Source organism: Leuresthes tenuis, unplaced genomic scaffold, assembly GCF_036924035.1.
Source record: "Leuresthes tenuis unplaced genomic scaffold, fLeuTen1.0.hap1 SCAF_9, whole genome shotgun sequence".
In the NCBI taxonomy this organism is placed as follows: Eukaryota; Metazoa; Chordata; class Actinopteri; order Atheriniformes; family Atherinopsidae; genus Leuresthes; species Leuresthes tenuis.
Window position 1 is genome coordinate 7,472,431 of NW_027325363.1, and position 16,492 is coordinate 7,488,922.

The 16,492-nt window shown below is 40.6% G+C and overlaps 3 protein-coding genes across 7 annotated transcripts; 2 read left to right on the forward strand and 1 right to left on the reverse strand.

Annotated features, from left to right (window-relative positions):
- Window positions 1-644: 644 nt before the first annotated feature.
- rwdd2b (RWD domain containing 2B) lies at window positions 645-4,852 on the reverse strand. The gene is made up of 4 exons (XM_072392107.1): window positions 4,343-4,852; window positions 4,184-4,251; window positions 1,972-2,340; window positions 645-1,869 (listed from the first exon to the last, which is right to left on the reverse strand). The coding sequence occupies exons 1-4, from the start codon at window positions 4,553-4,555 to the stop codon at window positions 1,617-1,619; spliced, it is 903 nt and encodes a 300-aa protein (XP_072248208.1). The 5' UTR covers window positions 4,556-4,852; the 3' UTR covers window positions 645-1,616.
- usp16 (ubiquitin specific peptidase 16) lies at window positions 4,460-9,832 on the forward strand. Of its 4 annotated transcripts, XM_072392103.1 has the most exons (19): window positions 4,476-4,546; window positions 5,078-5,135; window positions 5,287-5,353; window positions 5,450-5,643; window positions 5,751-5,854; window positions 5,950-6,038; window positions 6,118-6,350; window positions 6,428-6,523; window positions 6,605-6,735; window positions 6,839-6,926; window positions 7,308-7,389; window positions 7,513-7,604; window positions 7,680-7,733; window positions 7,815-7,982; window positions 8,091-8,754; window positions 8,836-8,930; window positions 9,044-9,130; window positions 9,219-9,366; window positions 9,448-9,832. In XM_072392103.1, the coding sequence occupies exons 3-19, from the start codon at window positions 5,293-5,295 to the stop codon at window positions 9,567-9,569; spliced, it is 2,508 nt and encodes an 835-aa protein (XP_072248204.1). In that variant the 5' UTR covers window positions 4,476-4,546; window positions 5,078-5,135; window positions 5,287-5,292; the 3' UTR covers window positions 9,570-9,832. The 4 variants fall into 4 exon arrangements, with proteins under 4 accessions (XP_072248202.1, XP_072248205.1, XP_072248204.1 ...); XM_072392101.1 differs by lacking the exon at window positions 5,078-5,135 and having other exon boundaries at window positions 4,460-4,546; XM_072392102.1 differs by lacking the exon at window positions 4,476-4,546 and having other exon boundaries at window positions 4,859-5,135.
- A 181-nt stretch (window positions 9,833-10,013) lies between these two features.
- Window positions 10,014-16,235, forward strand: LOC140314072 (transcription regulator protein BACH1-like). Of its 2 annotated transcripts, none has more exons than XM_072392106.1 (5): window positions 10,014-10,175; window positions 11,350-11,607; window positions 11,840-12,997; window positions 13,085-13,291; window positions 15,026-16,235. In XM_072392106.1, exons 2-5 carry the CDS (start codon window positions 11,368-11,370, stop codon window positions 15,392-15,394), a joined length of 1,974 nt encoding a protein of 657 aa, XP_072248207.1. In that variant the 5' UTR covers window positions 10,014-10,175; window positions 11,350-11,367; the 3' UTR covers window positions 15,395-16,235. The 2 variants fall into 2 exon arrangements, with proteins under 2 accessions (XP_072248207.1, XP_072248206.1); XM_072392105.1 differs by lacking the exon at window positions 10,014-10,175 and adding an exon at window positions 10,920-11,004.
- The last annotated feature ends 257 nt before the right edge of the window (window positions 16,236-16,492 follow it).

Consider the following 16,492-nt stretch of genomic DNA (forward strand, 5'->3'; position numbering starts at 1 on the left):
GAAGGGACACCAACACTGTCTTCATTAAAAGAACCTCCCCAACAGGTTTCTTACAAAGATGAGTAAGCCGCCCTTCACCTGCCATTGCTTTGTCAAAACTCCAGTGACAGTGTTCATCGTTGCAAAAGTAATTAATGTACCAAAACCTGGACTACTTAGAAGCATAATGAAATAAAGCCAATTCAAGTTGCTCTGTTGTTAGTTAGTCATTATTGTTTGCAATAATAAGGAACTCCTGGCTTAAAAAAATTAAAGGTTATTGGACACAAATTGCTGAATGAAGGGTTAGAACAGTCACTCACCCTGATTTATAATGGGTGTACCTGCAAGTTGCACAAAAGCTGTGAGCTAACAAAGACACAAAGTTATCTAGTCTTTTCAGGTGGCCCATTAGACCTCTGTGTGGAATGACCATAAAAACAATAAGTGAGAAGCCCCAACATCAGCAGGGGCAGAGCAGGAAAGGCCCCCAGGCCCCCAGGCCCAGGACAAATCAGACACGCATCTCACAGGGCAGCACCAATCTGAGACAATAATCAGACACAAACACACTGAAGTTCCTTGAATATTCACAGATCTATTCTGATTTGATTCTGGGGCACTTTATTTATTAGAATCTCCATAACTGATCCTAATAACTGAAATTGTGCTTAAATCTTTTCTCTTACAGAAAAATATCATTAACACAGATTATATCTGAGGTTGTCACATCTGCCGACTGATTATCTAATGCTGCCATCTGCTGGGCACTCCGGATCAAACACATTTTACTACAAACAGTACAAATATCCCTACGAGTCCTTCAAGATTTTCAGCAGTACTTGCTGCATCATGCCTACACAGTGCACTGTACTAACAAATTCAGCGAGAAAATATTCACCCCCACAATAAATTTGATGTGATCCTTAAGGAGTAAAATCAAGATGAAACTACAAAAAAAACTTTTGTACCCTCCAGTTTCATCTCAGGGTTGAGGTGCAGAAAATTAAGATTAATGTTCACGAAACAAAAAATTCTAATTGCAAATGTGTAATCCCTAATGACGCATAGTTTATCAAACAACGTATCAATAAGAGAAAATTGGAAAAAGTCTTTCCATAATTGCTTTATCCATCATTTATAACATCAACAGATAAAAAAAATTAAAAAACACAGATACACAACCTATTTTTGACAATCTGAATATTAGAATAATATCAGTGTTGAAAATCCAATAATGCTTTGGCAGTAATAAACACTGGTGAGGTTTGAGGAAAGAAGCACCTCAGGCAAGGCGTGATCTGCAGCACTGGCCGTATTAAAAAGAAAACAGTGAGTCCTTGAGAAAAGTCAGATAACATCTTTTTAAAGCTTCTTTTTGACTAAAAAGAGTGAGAAAATAGTTTCTGAAATCGAAAGAAATGTTGTTTCTGTCTGATATACCAATGAGGTCCCAGCTGTGACGAGCATCATTCAGCCAAAGCGGTCAACTTATTTCACTTTTTCAGATTAAAGTGTCTTCATGCTCCCTCTGAGAGCTTGCGTGTGACACTAAAAATTAATAATGAATGCATTCCCCTTTTCCACACTATAAGTTGTTTTCAAGAAAAGTTACTTCAATCTGAATTTTTCTCTGGCTACCTGCCTTGAATGCCAAAATAAATCTGAAATACATCACAGCAGCCTTTCTCATTTAAGAACTGGTAAAGCTGTCCAAGGTCCATGTGATTTCCTCTGTTTCCATGGGGCTCAAACATTGCCTCTTCAAAGCCTGTGAACTTACGCAGTGAGTCTACACTCTCAGCAGTTTTGCTGTCCTCATCTTGATGATCGACAGTAATATCCTCTCTATGTCGAATCATGATCTTCTTCCATGTCAGAACCTTCACTCTGAAATGGGGAAAAGGTTTGGAGATAAATACAAATAAACCTTGCATGCTAGTAGAACTCTGGCTGGGATATTAGCTGCAAAAATAACAACACTCAAGGTACCTGGACCAAAACTCCTCGCAGGCAGATTGAGGACCTTCCACACACACTATACCAGGCTTTCCAGGCATGCTGAATCCTGACAGGCCCAGCTCTTTGGACCACTCCAAGATGTTCTTCCTCTTTGACTTGTTGTAGATGTGGTGACTGTAGATCCACAGTCGGCTGAACACTTCCTGTGGCCGTGAAGAGGGAGACTCCTTCTTGAGAGCTGGTGCTGTTAATAAGCTCTCATTAATGAAAGGCTGCAGGTTGTCTTTCACCCAGTCCACAGCAGCAAGCACACACACTTCCCCCTGGCAGTTTTCCAGAAGGTATCTATTGAGATGTGCCTGAAGCTGGGTCTGCTGAGCCCTGCTAAGACCAGAGCACCTAGAGTATGAATAAAGCATAAAACAAAAACATTGAACTCTAACTTTCTAACTTTTCATAGACAGTTTGAGGAAACTGCCACATTATTTCTACAGTGGAATATAGCATAAAATACAATAACAGATGCCCACGACTTCTTACTAAATAAAATCATTCACCACACACACAAATGGCTGGATACAAGCAGTGTTTTTGGCTGGATAACATTCTAATTAAAACTAATACCATAGTACAAACCATTGAGAAAGCAACGGTTCAAATAAAACAAATTGATTAAGTCAAAAACTGACTAAAGTATCTAACTCACCAAAGTAGTCTGTGGAAAACACAAGAACGTCTCAGAGGACCAAATAACAGTCATGAATCAACCGGTTTTAACGTGCCAGTTAGAGAATGAATATTCTGCCCCAGTTCCCTCATACACTGCATAAATGATGGATGATGTTGGCTAATGATCTCATTAAGAGTAGTGGGTGGAAAGGCTCCGTATTTCGTGAGAGACGCTGACGATGTTTGTTTGTTTCGTTTTTTTGTGTATTGGAACCAGACAAAATGTTGGAGCCAGCACCTTGCAGCTAAGTAACAGAAATTTCCTTTCAGATCATTGCTGTCTGCATTTCTACTAAGACAGAAAATACCTGTGAAGATTGGGCAAATTAGTCTGCTGAATCATGAAAAAGAAAAAGCTAGATGGCTTATCTCTGCTCTCTCAAAGCTGCTTGTTTAAGACCTTGTAGTCAGATTGCAGCATGCTTGATGTTAAGTGAATCTAATTAATTCAAACTTGTCATGTTGCAGCTTTTTTGCTGTGTGACACAAACGGAAAACTCAAGCTGTACTCATGTCCCATGACTAATCTACAAGATAAGCCGCCCTGATACTCTGTTTTTGAATCTCTTTGAAAGGCAAGACTATTTTTCAAAAGAAACAAAGTGGCCACCTTCACCATTATTATGTGCTCTGATGTCTGTAATGCTGCATGGAGAGGAGCATATTATCCTAAGTTTGGGGAGAAAAGCACTAATGACCTGCAGAAAAATGTATGGAAATTATGCACAAAGGGGATTCTTCTCCAGTTTGTCGCCCTAATTATATATCATAAAAATTCACATAGTACAAATAAATCACCAAAATACCAATCATTCTAATACAAATGTTTAATATTAATACTGTGCAGCTCTATGATGGTTAGGACAGATCTACAGTACAGATACACAGGACAAACAGCAAAAACACAGAGAAAAGGGCTGTATAGATTCAAAATCTGGTCATCTGCCACCCTCCTAAGGACTGTTCATTCATTAACTATCACCACAGCTCCAACGGTCTCTTCATAGTTCAGGAAAACGCCATCTTGTTAGATTTTTTTCTGCCTTTGCAGACTGCTTAAATTCTTTATTGTGATTTATGTAATTCATTTGAGCCCGTGTCTAAAAATGAACAGGGCCAAAACTAAAAGTGAAACCAAACTGAAATCTTTCAAGCAGCTCATAGATCTCCAATTTGGGAAAGCGAAAGCAATGTGGACTCTGGTCTAATCTCATTCTTCTTTTAGCTGACACAACACAGAATGCATGAGAACTGAGGGGGATAATTACTGTGGACCCTGATAAGACACAACACTGCCATATCTGACTTTTTGCTGCTGTTTTAGGGCTTAAGAGATCCTGCAGAGGTCTGCTTTTTCATAATATGATTTCAATAATTCTATACATCAAACATACGCCAGACTGTTGCTTTTCAAATGTTTGCTAAACAGTTTGGTGCCTAATCTATTTTGATCATAAACTAGGCATAAATGATACCACTATAACCAGACATCCATTAGTTGACTGGGGCTTACCGTACTGTTATGTCTGGTAACACATTGGGGTATTCAGATGGATAAGCACAGGACACAATAATCTCCGTCTGAGTGGGAGACCAAAATAAGAAGTGACAAAGTGAAAATTAATACAATAATAATATTTCCACTAACAATTACAGACAATCCGCCCGTTACCTCGTTCATACTTGCAGAGTCCAGCTTTTGTTTGATGAGGAACTGAGGTCTGGAAGGAGGAGGGTTGTCTGCTGAAGCGGAGCCATCCACGTAGTTCCTGAGCTCAGCAAGTGCCAGCTGGTCAATGAGCTCCAGCTCCTCCTGGGTAGGGAACATGCTAGTTAGCAGCTCTATCTCTGCAAGCTGAGACTCAGCACACTCCAAGTAAGACATGCTTGTAAACCCTAACTAAGGCGTCGACCTTTACTAGAGTTTAGGGTGAAAAACAGTCCAACTGTACTGCAAACGGTCTGAGATATTGTCGTTTTAGGTGGTTTTCACGTCTGCTATCGTCATCATGCTAACAAATCATCAGGCACATGTAAACTTTTAGGTCGGTACAGGAAATGTATCGTTAAGTCTGGCGAAAATAATGACATATTTCAATAAACGATGAGTCAAAAGCTGAGTACGTGGTCTGGTTTAGCGTCTGAACGTGTGTGACAGTACTCCACAGGAAGCGAAGTTTGTTTCGAGTCGGACTTTTCTAAACGGCGCACGCACAAGAAGAAACCGATCACTAAAAACTGTTGCACCATCAAAACTCTGTAGTCGGCATGTGTCATCTGGTGTTTTTACTTGCAAATAATCAGGCAATTGTACGAATTTCAAACTTTGTGGATTATTTTGCTATACATCTGAGCTTGTGTATCCTGTCTATAATAAACAATTTAATTAATTATGTGCGGATTGAAGAGCTGATCTACACGAAGTAAACGAAACTGAGAACGGTTGATAGCCTGCGTTTGTGACAGTAAGTTATATCGGTTGCTATTTTCATCCAGAGTATGCTCTGACATTAAGAATTTTTGCAGTAATAACATGTGATGTAGTTATTGATTAAAGCTTGCGTTATGTTAGGTGACCGCTGTGTATGTTTGGTATTCATCTCTCATTATGCTTAGGTTAAAATGGGAAAGAAGAAAGCGAAAGACAAGAGTCCCAGAGAGGAGGATGACGTTGACCTGGCAGGTAAAAATACGATACACGATAATCTTCATTTCATACTGTCTGATTCCTTGTTTAAGACAAGGATGTGACCTTTTTACGTTTTATTTATCCTCTTAGTTCCATCCTGCAGACATATTAAGAGGGGGACAGACCAAACTCTTTTAAAGAAACTTTCTGGTATATCTGATTGGACAAGTTGTCAGGATTGTAAGCATGATGAGAATAAAGAAAATATCAGCTCAACTCTGTCACAGGACTCTGAAGATGAAAAAGAAACAGGAATATGGATGTGCTTGAAATGTGGCCACAGAGTAAGTTGATACTAAATCATTTATCATTCTTATTTTGAATGTGTTTGATTTATATTACCTTGTATATATACATAAACATGTATATGAATATATATCTTTTCTATCAGGGATGTGGAAGGAATTCTGAGAACAAGCATGCCATCCAACATTATGAGACTCCTCGGTCAGATCCACATTGTCTAGTGGTCAGTTTGGACAGCTGGAGTGTGTGGTGAGTATGTTGTTTGGTTGTAACACCCTGAGGAATATCATGTATTTGAAAAGAGTAGAACTTTTTTTGCTGTGTTTCATAAATAATTCTTTCAGGTGTTACATATGCGATGACGAAGTCCAGTACTCCAGAACAGGACATTTAGCACAGCTGATGACCAACCTGAAAAAGCAAGTGCAGAAAAGTAGGTACCACTTGGTAGTTTTGTGTAATATCAGCGTTGCCTTTCTCAATAACCCTGTTCACTGTGTTTGCGTATGAAGGTGTGAGGGAGGAAGTGGATGTGCCAGAAACCGAACAGAAGACAGAGACTGTAAACCCAGAGGAAAATGTGAATGAGGAAAACAAAGAAAGCAGGAATCATCAAAAGAAGAACACCAAGAAAGAGAGTGTTGGGAAATCACAAAACCACAGCACGACTGAAGGAAACTGTGGTGTTCCAGTAAAAGGGCTGAGCAACCTTGGAAACACATGTTTTTTCAATGCAGTCATCCAGGTGAGGTTGTGCATTCCACAAGGCCATTCTAAAGAAAAATTGAATTATTTATCAATTGCTGTTGTTGTCTTTTGCAGAATCTTTCTCAAACACAGCCCTTAAGTCAGACTCTTAACAAAGTTACAGAAGAGAAACGAAGTCTTGACATTAAACCTGCTGCCTCTCTGGATCTGGTGTGTTGCCATACTTCTGTTGATTTTTAATGTATTCTGTGCTTTGTATTACTAAGGGACTTTCATTGATTATGATTACAGGAGCCTGTAGTTGTCCAGTTAAACCGGCCTGGACCCCTGACTTTGGCCATGTGTCAATTACTCAATGAGATCCAGGAATCCAAGAAAAGTGTGGTGACACCAAGGGAGTTGTTTACACAAGTCTGTAAGAAGTAAGTGCAACTACTGTTTAGAGTTTAAACTCTTCCGTGAGATGTACTGAAGATATATTTCCTTGCTTCAGAGATTGTTTGTAATTTTATCTGATCTTTGCAGGGCTTCCAGGTTCAAAGGCTTTCAGCAGCAAGATAGCCAGGAGCTGCTGCGCTATCTGCTGGATGGGATGCGAGCCGAGGAGCTAAAAGTATGCGTTCAGTTATTAACAAATTTATTTTTATTACCGCTGAAAACTGTACTTCACTGAAAGCAGTAGCTGTCCGAGTGGCTATTTATCACACAGCAGTAGAACAGTTCTGCTGTAAATACACCAGCTGCTGTGACTTGTACCATGAGATTATTCCTGCTTATCAGTAGAACTTCAGAGTCAAAATGTCATCATAGATTGATCAAACCTGTTAATTGTTTGAGTTGCAAAGATGATCTCCTGCTCAAAAGTTTTTAAAAAACACAATATGCTAAAAATCTAAAATTGAGCTTTTGAGCATGCTATAGATCTCATCTACACGATCTTTGGATGGTTGTTAGTGGTTGCTTCATCATCTGTATTTAAACCTCATCTCTACAGAGAGTAAACACAGGACTCATGGAGGCATTGAAACAATCAAGTGCAGACATGGATGAAGACCACCTGAAAAAAATGGCAAAAGGCAAATATTTAAACATATTTAAGTCCGTGTCACACAATCAAACATATATTATATAGCTTTTGGCACTCTGATGGTTTATTTATTTGAAAAACATGGCCCTCTGACAGTACATTTTGTTTCCAGAATATGAGAAAAAGGGATGTCCCGGAAACTTTGTTGACCAAGTCTTTGGTGGGGAAATGACCAGCACTATAATGTGTCAGCAGTGCAAAACGGTACGTATTGTAGTTTGAAATGCTGAGGAAAATCTGCCAGGTAAATGTCACTGTAACACGATTTCACTCTAACAGGTGTCTGTGGTGACGGAGATGTTTTTGGATCTTTCTCTTCCTGTTTCATATGAGGTAAAAGAGATTTATTTAGAAACTATTTCCGAAAGTTTTGTTTGTGTTTACACTCTTACATTTTCAAAAAACCTCTTCCAGGTATACAGGAAGAAAAACCAGAAGAACGGAGTTCAGCAGAACAGCGAGTCAGTGCAGGATGGCAGAAACAGTCCAGTCTCGACAAGTGGAAATGATGATATTCCTGTTGGAGCTGGCAGCAAATACCAGCAGAAAAAGGCAAAGAAGCAAGCAAAGAAGCAAGCAAAGGTATTCAAGTGAATTGATTCAAGGTTTTTTTAGTATTTTGCCCGAATGTTTTTGATGGATCTCGGTAAACTAAATGGATAAAGTCCATTTCCTTCTCTTACCCTGCAGCATCAAAAAAGGCAGCAAAAGTTTGAGGGTAGAGTGACTTTGGACAGTCTGACATCTCCAAGCCACACAGATACCGAACATACAAATGCTACTGCAGATTCAAAGGACGTGGAGAACACTAACGAGGAAGCAAACGAAGGAGCCCCAATGAGTGAAGAAACTCCTGCACCAGCCAGTGTGTCTGAACAAGATCAGAGCACTGAGCAGGAAGAAGAGGAGGACAAAGATTCAGTGACTGACTGTGACTCATTAGCTACGTCGTCCGTCAACAATCGTTTCACTGTTTTATCAGAGGAGCAGCACTCACAGGACAGCTTATGTGATGAAATGTCCAACATGGATCAGGAAGGGGAGGAGGGCACGAAGCTGGCTAATAAGATGGAAAGAGTGACCCTGGATGAGGCTTTCATTGAAGACTCTGATGTTATGGAGCAAGACATGGGGAGTGAAGATGAAGTGCTCGAGGCTAAAGAGTATACAGTAATAAACCAAGACCCAGAACTGGCCTTCCACACACTGGCTACCAGAACAACCCCAGAGAAACAGGAGTGTTCAGTACAGTCGTGTCTTTTTCAGTTCACAGAGGTGGAAACACTCACGGAGAACAACAGCTTGCTTTGTGTCACTTGCACTAATCAGCAGCTGAAAAAAGACAAAGGTGGAGGTATGTAGAATTACTCTCCATGGTAATATTTGACCCATTTTAGATGTACTTTTGCAATCCTAAAATTTGTTCTGTGTTTAGGATCCAAGAAGAATGTCTACACTGACGCGTTGAAGCAAATGCTGATCTCCTCTCCCCCAGCTGCCCTCACCCTTCATTTGAAAAGATTTCAACAGGTTTGAGCCAACTGTTTCATTCACAGAGCATGGAAACATCATTTTGGTGTGTTTTTAAGACTATGATGGACTTCTTGGGTGGAATTATAATCATTTTTGTTATTTTCCTCTAGACTGGATACAGTATTTGTAAAGTGAGCAGACAGGTCCAGTTTCCCATGATCCTGGATCTAGCTCCATATTGTTCAGCCAAATGTAAGGTTAGTATGGGGGGTAACTGCATACCGGTATTTATTTACTTATTTGTTCAATCTCTGAGCACTAACAAATTGTTTTTTCCACACACAGAACGTCTCAGATGGAGATACTCAGATTTTGTACAGTTTGTACGGTATTGTAGAGCACAGTGGAACAATGAGATCAGGTCATTACACAGCTTATGTAAAAGTTCGACCTGAGAGTCCTAAAGCCTCATCTAACGGACTTTCAACACAAGGTAGGGGTACTTGGATATGACTCTTGTGTAATATAATAATAAGGTGTTCCTTAAAGCAAATGATCTCCATCATGCCTTCAGGAGGTGAGGAGCCTCCCAGAGGATCCTGGTTCCATATCAGCGATACAAGTGTTCAGCCTGTGAGTGAGAGTAAAGTCAAGAGCTGCCAAGCCTACCTCCTCTTCTACGAAAGAATCCTCTAACTGAACCGTGCCTCTATGCTCAGGACCACAAAATCAACCAACCAACCTGCTGCTTCAGCTCCAATGCAAGGGGACCTCAACCAGGGCTTTGAAGAAATTGCATCATTTTTACATAATGGACATTTTTTTGTCACAGTGGTGTCTCATAATGTTTCAAGGGTTTATCATGTGTATAAATTTTCAGATTTATGGGAAATGGCAAATTTTGAATTACACTTTAGATGGTTATTAAACCAACAAGGGGTTTAAGATCATTTTCATTTGAGAACAAACATCTGTATAATATCTGCATAATAAATAAATACATTTCATGTAATTGCTCTGCCTCTTGCCCAATTACAGCTGGGATATGATCCAGCTCCCCCGCGGCCCTGAACTGGAATAAGCAAGTATAGATAATGAATGAATGAATTTCATGTAATTGCATACTTCAAAATCAGGTCTGTCCTGTGTGCAAGTTTTCGTACACAAGCACTGAGCATGCGCAGTAGGAACTTAGTTTTTCCTGGTCTTGATGTCACATGACAAGAGGAAAGTGCTGCTTCGGACGGTCAGAATCCCGACCCAAAATTTACCACTGTCAGTCATTTTCGGCAAACATGGCAGGTCAGTAAACATTTAGGCTTTTTGAATAAACATTTTAAAGTGAAATAAATGTTTCTGGGGGATTCCCTTTTCCTTTTTTTTCTTTTTTTTTCTAGCTAAAACAGGAAGATGTGTTTACTGCCCACAATAGTTCCAGCTAACGGTCTGGCCTAGCTTAGGGTCCATCCTTTTGCTTAACAGTAATGATAGTGTAACATCTTAATATTGTTGTTAACCACAAGTGACGTAACGTCCTAGTCTTAACTTAATTTTCGTTACGTTTCGCCAGTAGACCCAGTTCAATAACTTGGCTGAACATGAGTCAGCGTTTCAGCGTTTAACTTTAGGTCCATGTTGGTGCGTTAACATTTAACCTGCCCTGCCTGTTGTCAGCTAAACAGGGTCTAGTTTGTCAAGCTGACGCACTTAATTTAGTCAGGGAGCAGTTTTACTAATGCTTTACGACAATAAGACAATTTGGGCCCAATGCACAGTTTTGAGCCCACATGATCCAGTTTTCTTTTTTACTGAAACTAGACAAAAACATATCAGATACAACCAATAGTGACGACGCATAAATTAAAGTCAGAATATTTTACCACCAATAGGAAAACTGAAAAGTCAAATGCCTTGCATAACTAAGTGATTTTCACGTTTAACACGATCATAAAATGTTCTCTGGTTGGTTAGTAATTATAAAGGTCGAGAAGATGCCATCTAAGCTGAACAATATGTGGTATTTCTCGAATGAAATAATTCGTTCTCAAATTCAAAATGACGTTTTCAATTGTCTTGGTTACGAATGACCAAAAGTCCAAAACCTGGAGATATCTACGTGATTGAAGAGCAGGTACAATATTACAGAGCAGTCACATTAGAGAAGCAGGAAACAGTGAATGTTCTGACACATTTGCATTAAAAAGTACGTTGTTATGCTGCACACTTTATTTTAGAAGAGCTTGGAAAAACAGACTTCATGTAGCTTATAGTGATGCTGTGAGATTATTATTAAGGAGACTGAGATAAGGTAATGCAAGTCAGAGATTTGTGGCTGCAGTAGTGAGCACCTTTAAAAGTCTCTAGTTAAATTTTTCCCTTTTTTTGCCACCTCTGTGTCTTCGGCCCTGAGGGTGAATGATTTATGTATTTTGCTGTATTGCTGATTTGACTTCACCTTGCTTCTCTTGTCATACAGGCTGAGCTTACAACAACCATGACGCTCCAAGCTCCCCGCATGTCAGTGTTCACCTTTCAGTCAGCAGTGCATAGCACCCATGTTCTCCAGTGTTTGAATGACCAGCGGCAGCAGGACGTCTTGTGTGATGTGACGGTGGTGGTGGAAAACAGGAGTTTTCGGGCCCACTGCTCTGTGTTGGCCTCATGCAGTGAATACTTTCACAGTAGGGTTACCAGTGTTACCAGACAGAATCCCGTCATCACCCTACCCGAGGAGGTGGGTGTGCGGTTAATTAAGAAGAGAACTTTTTTTTTTAAGGAAAAAGAAATTGCAGAACTGCTCAAAATGTTGTCACGGTTAAATTCAGGTGCTCATTTTGAAATTATAACGTGTAAAGATGTTATGGAAGAGCACTTTATGTTTAGTTTTAGAAAACTGGTGTGATTGTTGCGTTTTATAGTGTGGTAACCTATTGTGACTCAATTTGCTGCGTGACCTTTCTCCACAGGTCACCGTGGAAGGATTTGAACCATTGCTTCAATTTGCCTACACTTCAAAGCTGCTTTTCACCAAAGAAAACATTCACGCTATTCAAGCCAGTGCTAAATTTTTAGAATTTCACAATGTGGAGTCAGCCTGCTTTGATTTCCTCCTCCCAAAGTTTTCTGAGGGTCAAAGAACCTCACAGGAGGTCAGGCAAAGAGCCTGTTGTCAGAGTTGGGAGCACAGTGCCAGTTTTGGCTCCAGTACCAACAGTAGCCATGCAGAATCATTTGAGTCACACAGCTCATTGCCTTCAGGTAGGGATGAGCAAACAGACTTTCCATCACAGAGCACACAGGGTCAGACAAACAGTGGGGAGGAACACTTTTGTTTGGAGAACTGCGGGCCACAAATGGCTCCCTTATCTCTAGAGTTAGCGGCAAATGGTGTGTGCCCCATGTTGTCTCTGCCATGCCCAGGTTCTGACAAAGCAGATCATTCCTCTCAGTTTTGCGAAAGAGACATTTTACAGATGGGAGATGTTTGTAATCAAAGCGAATTGAGTTTGGCAGGCTGCGACTTACACTGCGAGCTGTCCACACCAGGAAATGGGACTCCACCAGAAATAATTGACATAGCCTGCAGAGATAATGAACAGACTGTTGAGACGCTTGGTGCTGAAACCAACTGTAACCCAGGCTCTTGTCCAGTCAAACCATCAGGGGTGGAAGATTGTACAACTGTTTTAGAGCAGAGCGAGGATGGCCTTGAACAAGGGATGGCAGGTGATCTTTCAAACCCAAACTTAACTGAGCTAACCCCCGAAGATCGATATGAGGACCGCAGTCGTGTGGAGAGGGAGGTTGCTGAACACCTGGCAAAGGGGTTTTGGCCCGACCTATGCCCTTCTCAAGCTCCACCACAGTCCCTTGATCCAATGAACCAAAACAATCTGGAAAAGGCATCAGACTTCCACTGGCTAAAGCAGTTGGACCTGACTTCCAGTGTCGGAGACTGTCCTTTCCTACGGGACCTTGGGACGGGTGATGATCCTGGTGCACAGACTGACAGCTTGTCACAGGCAGAGAAGAGTCCCTACATGTCCTCCTCACTCAATTCTGGGGATGAATCCGAAATGGACACAGATGGGGATACTGAGGCAAACAACAAAAGAGCAGCAGAGGTCACTGTTAAACACAACTTACTTTCACTTTGAGCAAAGTATTTAATGGAATAAGTTAAATGTAACTTTGAAACCTCTTTTCTACAGATTCACCTCCCTTTCCCAGTAGAGCAAATCTCAGAAGTGAGCAGGAGTGCATTCCAACAGCTTCTGAGGGACCACCGCCTGACTCCAGATCAGCTTGAGTTTGTCCATGATGTCCGTCGGCGAAGTAAAAACCGCGTGGCTGCACAGCGCTGCCGAAAGAGGAAACTAGACAGCATACAACAGCTAGAATGTGAAATCAAAAGATTAGTAAGTTGACTTTTATATGTTCAATATGCTGAGCGTGTCAAACATGAGGTCATTTCCTCAGCTATGTGTACTATGTAGGACCTTTCCTGAGCACAAGCAGGGGCGGCTCATACATTTAAAACAACACTAGAGTCTGAACCTTATAGGAGCTGAAGTACACTGACCTTTGTTATTCCCGGGCCTGAAACTGCCCTGGAGTGCCTGCTTGGCACCACACTGCTCAGCATCAGGTAATGCAAACATCCAAATAGCACACTTTTGCCATAATAGATAAGGTTTGGAACAAAATAAAAGAGCAAAATAAAGTATTAGATGCAGCATAGAGACTGAAGACAATGCTATCAGAGGAAGTGAGGGAAAAGAGATAGTGATTGAGCAAGACACGGAATAAGGAAACACGTCATGTGTGTATTCTTTATAGCAACCATCACTGCTTCTGATTGAAAGAAAACAACTTTTTTTTCAGTTTAAGGGGAAGAGAAAGTTTGCATCTAGAGAAAGTGCCAGTCAGGTCAGTCTAATTTGTCGGTGGTGGAGGATGTCTCACTGTAGCAAAAGCACTAAAACAGCACCTTTAAGCGTCTCCTTCACATGCAAAGTTGTGAAAGTGAATGCTTGTTACTTTGAAACGATCATAGTCAATACACTATGAATGTAGCATAATGCAATGAAAGGAGAAGCATCAAGTTCAACACAGCTTGCTGCATTGCTTTACTTACTTTACATATGTTTGAGTGTTTGTCAAATTTCTTAATGCACTTCTTGGTCATCCCCACTCCAGACTACAGAAAAAGTGTCATTTTTTTCAAATGAGTGAGAAGGCCACGCAGCTTAAAGCAAGTGAATGCATCTTGCCGAAAGGTTAATGGTAGATTCAGGCTCACCGCAATATGAACATACTTATGAGTGATGGGGAAACATACATTTATAGAAGAAGAAGCAAGAATTGAAGACGGAAAACAGCAACGGGGCCTTTTTCCTCAAATATATACAATCAGCTCTATGGAGCTGGTTTTCCTTTGCATGGCACAGCTCGACTTTAAACACTCTTCTGCATTTTGTTTTCCGCTGCAGGTAATATGCCCTCATCACAGCACTGTGAGACATTACACAAAACCATCTTGAGTGGATGAGCATTGTACAGCGTGTGTGTGTGTGTGTGTGTGTGTGTGTGTGTGTGTGTGTGTGTGTGTGTGTGTGTGTGTGTGTGTGTGTGTGTGTGTGTGTGTGTGTGTGTGTGTGTGTGTGTGTGTGTGTGTGAGCAGCTTTTACTGGATACAGAGTGAGCGTGATAACAGCGTGCTGCAGATTTCACCTCCGGTCAGTGGAGGAAAAGAAGAGAAATGTCCAAATCCATATTATCAGTGAATAAACCTGCATGTGGACGTCTAATTCCTGCTCATTCATAAGCATTGATTAATTACTGGTTGAAATCTGGCCTGCAGATGCGTTGTGTGATTTGCAATTCATTCTTACATATTTGTAACTGTGCGCAGGGGTTTGCACGTGAGTTCTTTCTTTAGAAAATGAGGAAATGTGCTGCATGTGCAGGACTTCAGTGCTGCTGCAGAGACACCCAGGTTGAACCTCAGCAAAGGCAGGACTAAAAGCAGACTCATATTAAAATCCCCCCCAAAGAAACCATAAAAAGTAGAGTCGAGCTGTGCTAGCATGAGTATAAATCAGGCTTGTGCTGCGATGAAGTGAATGAGCTTACCGTGCCTCTCTCCACAGAAAAGTGAAAAAGAGAAGCTGCTGCAGGAGCAAACGGAGCTTGAACAAAACCTTGGGGAAATGCAGCAGAGCTTGCGTGGGCTTTGTAAGAGTGTCAGCATTGATTCTGGCTCTGATCAGGATCACTTGCAACTTCTCGCCAAGCTCTCTTCGCCAGATTTTCCCATCTCCTCCCCCAGCTTTGAGGAACAAAAAGAGGAGTCTCATATCACCATTGAAATGGTAAGTTCCTCTTCAGAGTGCAATCAGAGTGGGCCGCCTTCAGACTTGGTTCAGTCTGCTGCGTTACAGGCCTGCACTGAGGATGCAGGGTGCCCTGTTGCTGCATCTTTACTCACGGCCTGTTTGGACATGACCAACGGCTTATAACAGGGCTCCACTTCCACTGTTATTCCCAATTATGCAAGACCACCTTCATTTTATACTGTAATCCTCTTTTTGAATAGACTTGCGTTTGTTTCTATTTCCCTCTTTCATTTTAAGCTTTATCTTATTTTGACACACAAACGTCTGTCGTTCAGTTTTGCTGTGTTCCTAATCTGCATTTTCTTTGAAGTGAACACAGATTTCAGTATTTTGAAAGTGCAGGCAATTTTCAGGTCATTTTTAAAAGTTTCCAGTCACAGATTAAGATGGCTCCTAAAATTAGATGAGTTTTTCTCAGGGAAACTAATAACCTGACTGTATTTTAAATCTTGCTGTACACCCATCCTACTCAACTCCTTAAAGGCCACACAAACACACGGGAGACATATCCTTCATTTTTCACTGGTGTGAAAAGGTATCGTCTTCCTTTTCAATGAATCTGTAATATTTGCTTTTTCTTGCATTAGATATGCAGAGAACTAACAGAAAATGTTCCAGTACTTTATGTGTAATTCTTTAAACTAATTTTTTAACATAATTGTGATGCACATGTATAGTTTGAGTGATTAATGTCAGTTAGAAATTTGAGAAATGGTTCTAGATAGTGTGAAAATGTTGCCGGATAACATAAGAAATTGTTGTTTGTTTCAACATGTGCCTTACACTGTAGCACAGTATTAAAGAATAGGTCATGTTTTTATATTCCTGTCTCAAGCACTGTTGCACATTAACCCAAAGCTAATATTGATGGCATTTTCTTACACTTAGGTCTGTCTGCATGTTGTTGTTTTTTTTAATAAAATGCTTTGATGAATTACATATTGAAATAAACATTTTGGTACCACTCAGCGTTTTATTTCCATTGAAAATGATTTTTCACCTCATTATTTATTAACAGTTTCAGATGTTGGCCAGTAGATGGAAGCGCAGCTCTTCCACACCACATCTTCTTACCTTTCATCGACTGGATAGAAATCTGTATCTTCTTTTCTATGCAAATCATTTTGGGGTAATAAGTCCGTTGTGCATGGATGTGCTAATGCTATACTGGTGCTGTAAAGAAGTATTATGAAGGCTTTGGAGAAGGCTAGATAAGGGTTG

Coding starts and splice junctions, on each gene's coding strand:
- usp16 (XM_072392101.1), top strand. CDS start 5,293: ATGGGAAAGAAGAAAGCGAAAGACAAGAGTCCCAGAGAGGAGGATGAC. Junction 6,039..6,117: donor GAAAAAGCAAGTGCAGAAAA/GTAGGTACCACT, acceptor TTGCGTATGAAG/GTGTGAGGGAGGAAGTGGAT. Junction 6,927..7,307: donor TGCGAGCCGAGGAGCTAAAA/GTATGCGTTCAG, acceptor TCATCTCTACAG/AGAGTAAACACAGGACTCAT.
- LOC140314072 (XM_072392105.1), top strand. CDS start 10,957: ATGACCAAAAGTCCAAAACCTGGAGATATCTACGTGATTGAAGAGCAG. Junction 11,005..11,349: donor TCTACGTGATTGAAGAGCAG/GTACAATATTAC, acceptor CTTGTCATACAG/GCTGAGCTTACAACAACCAT. Junction 13,292..15,025: donor AATGTGAAATCAAAAGATTA/GTAAGTTGACTT, acceptor CTCTCTCCACAG/AAAAGTGAAAAAGAGAAGCT.
- rwdd2b (XM_072392107.1), bottom strand. CDS start 4,555: ATGTCTTACTTGGAGTGTGCTGAGTCTCAGCTTGCAGAGATAGAGCTG. Junction 4,252..4,342: donor ACTCTGCAAGTATGAACGAG/GTAACGGGCGGA, acceptor TCTCCCACTCAG/ACGGAGATTATTGTGTCCTG. Junction 2,341..4,183: donor TTACCAGACATAACAGTACG/GTAAGCCCCAGT, acceptor TTCATACTCTAG/GTGCTCTGGTCTTAGCAGGG.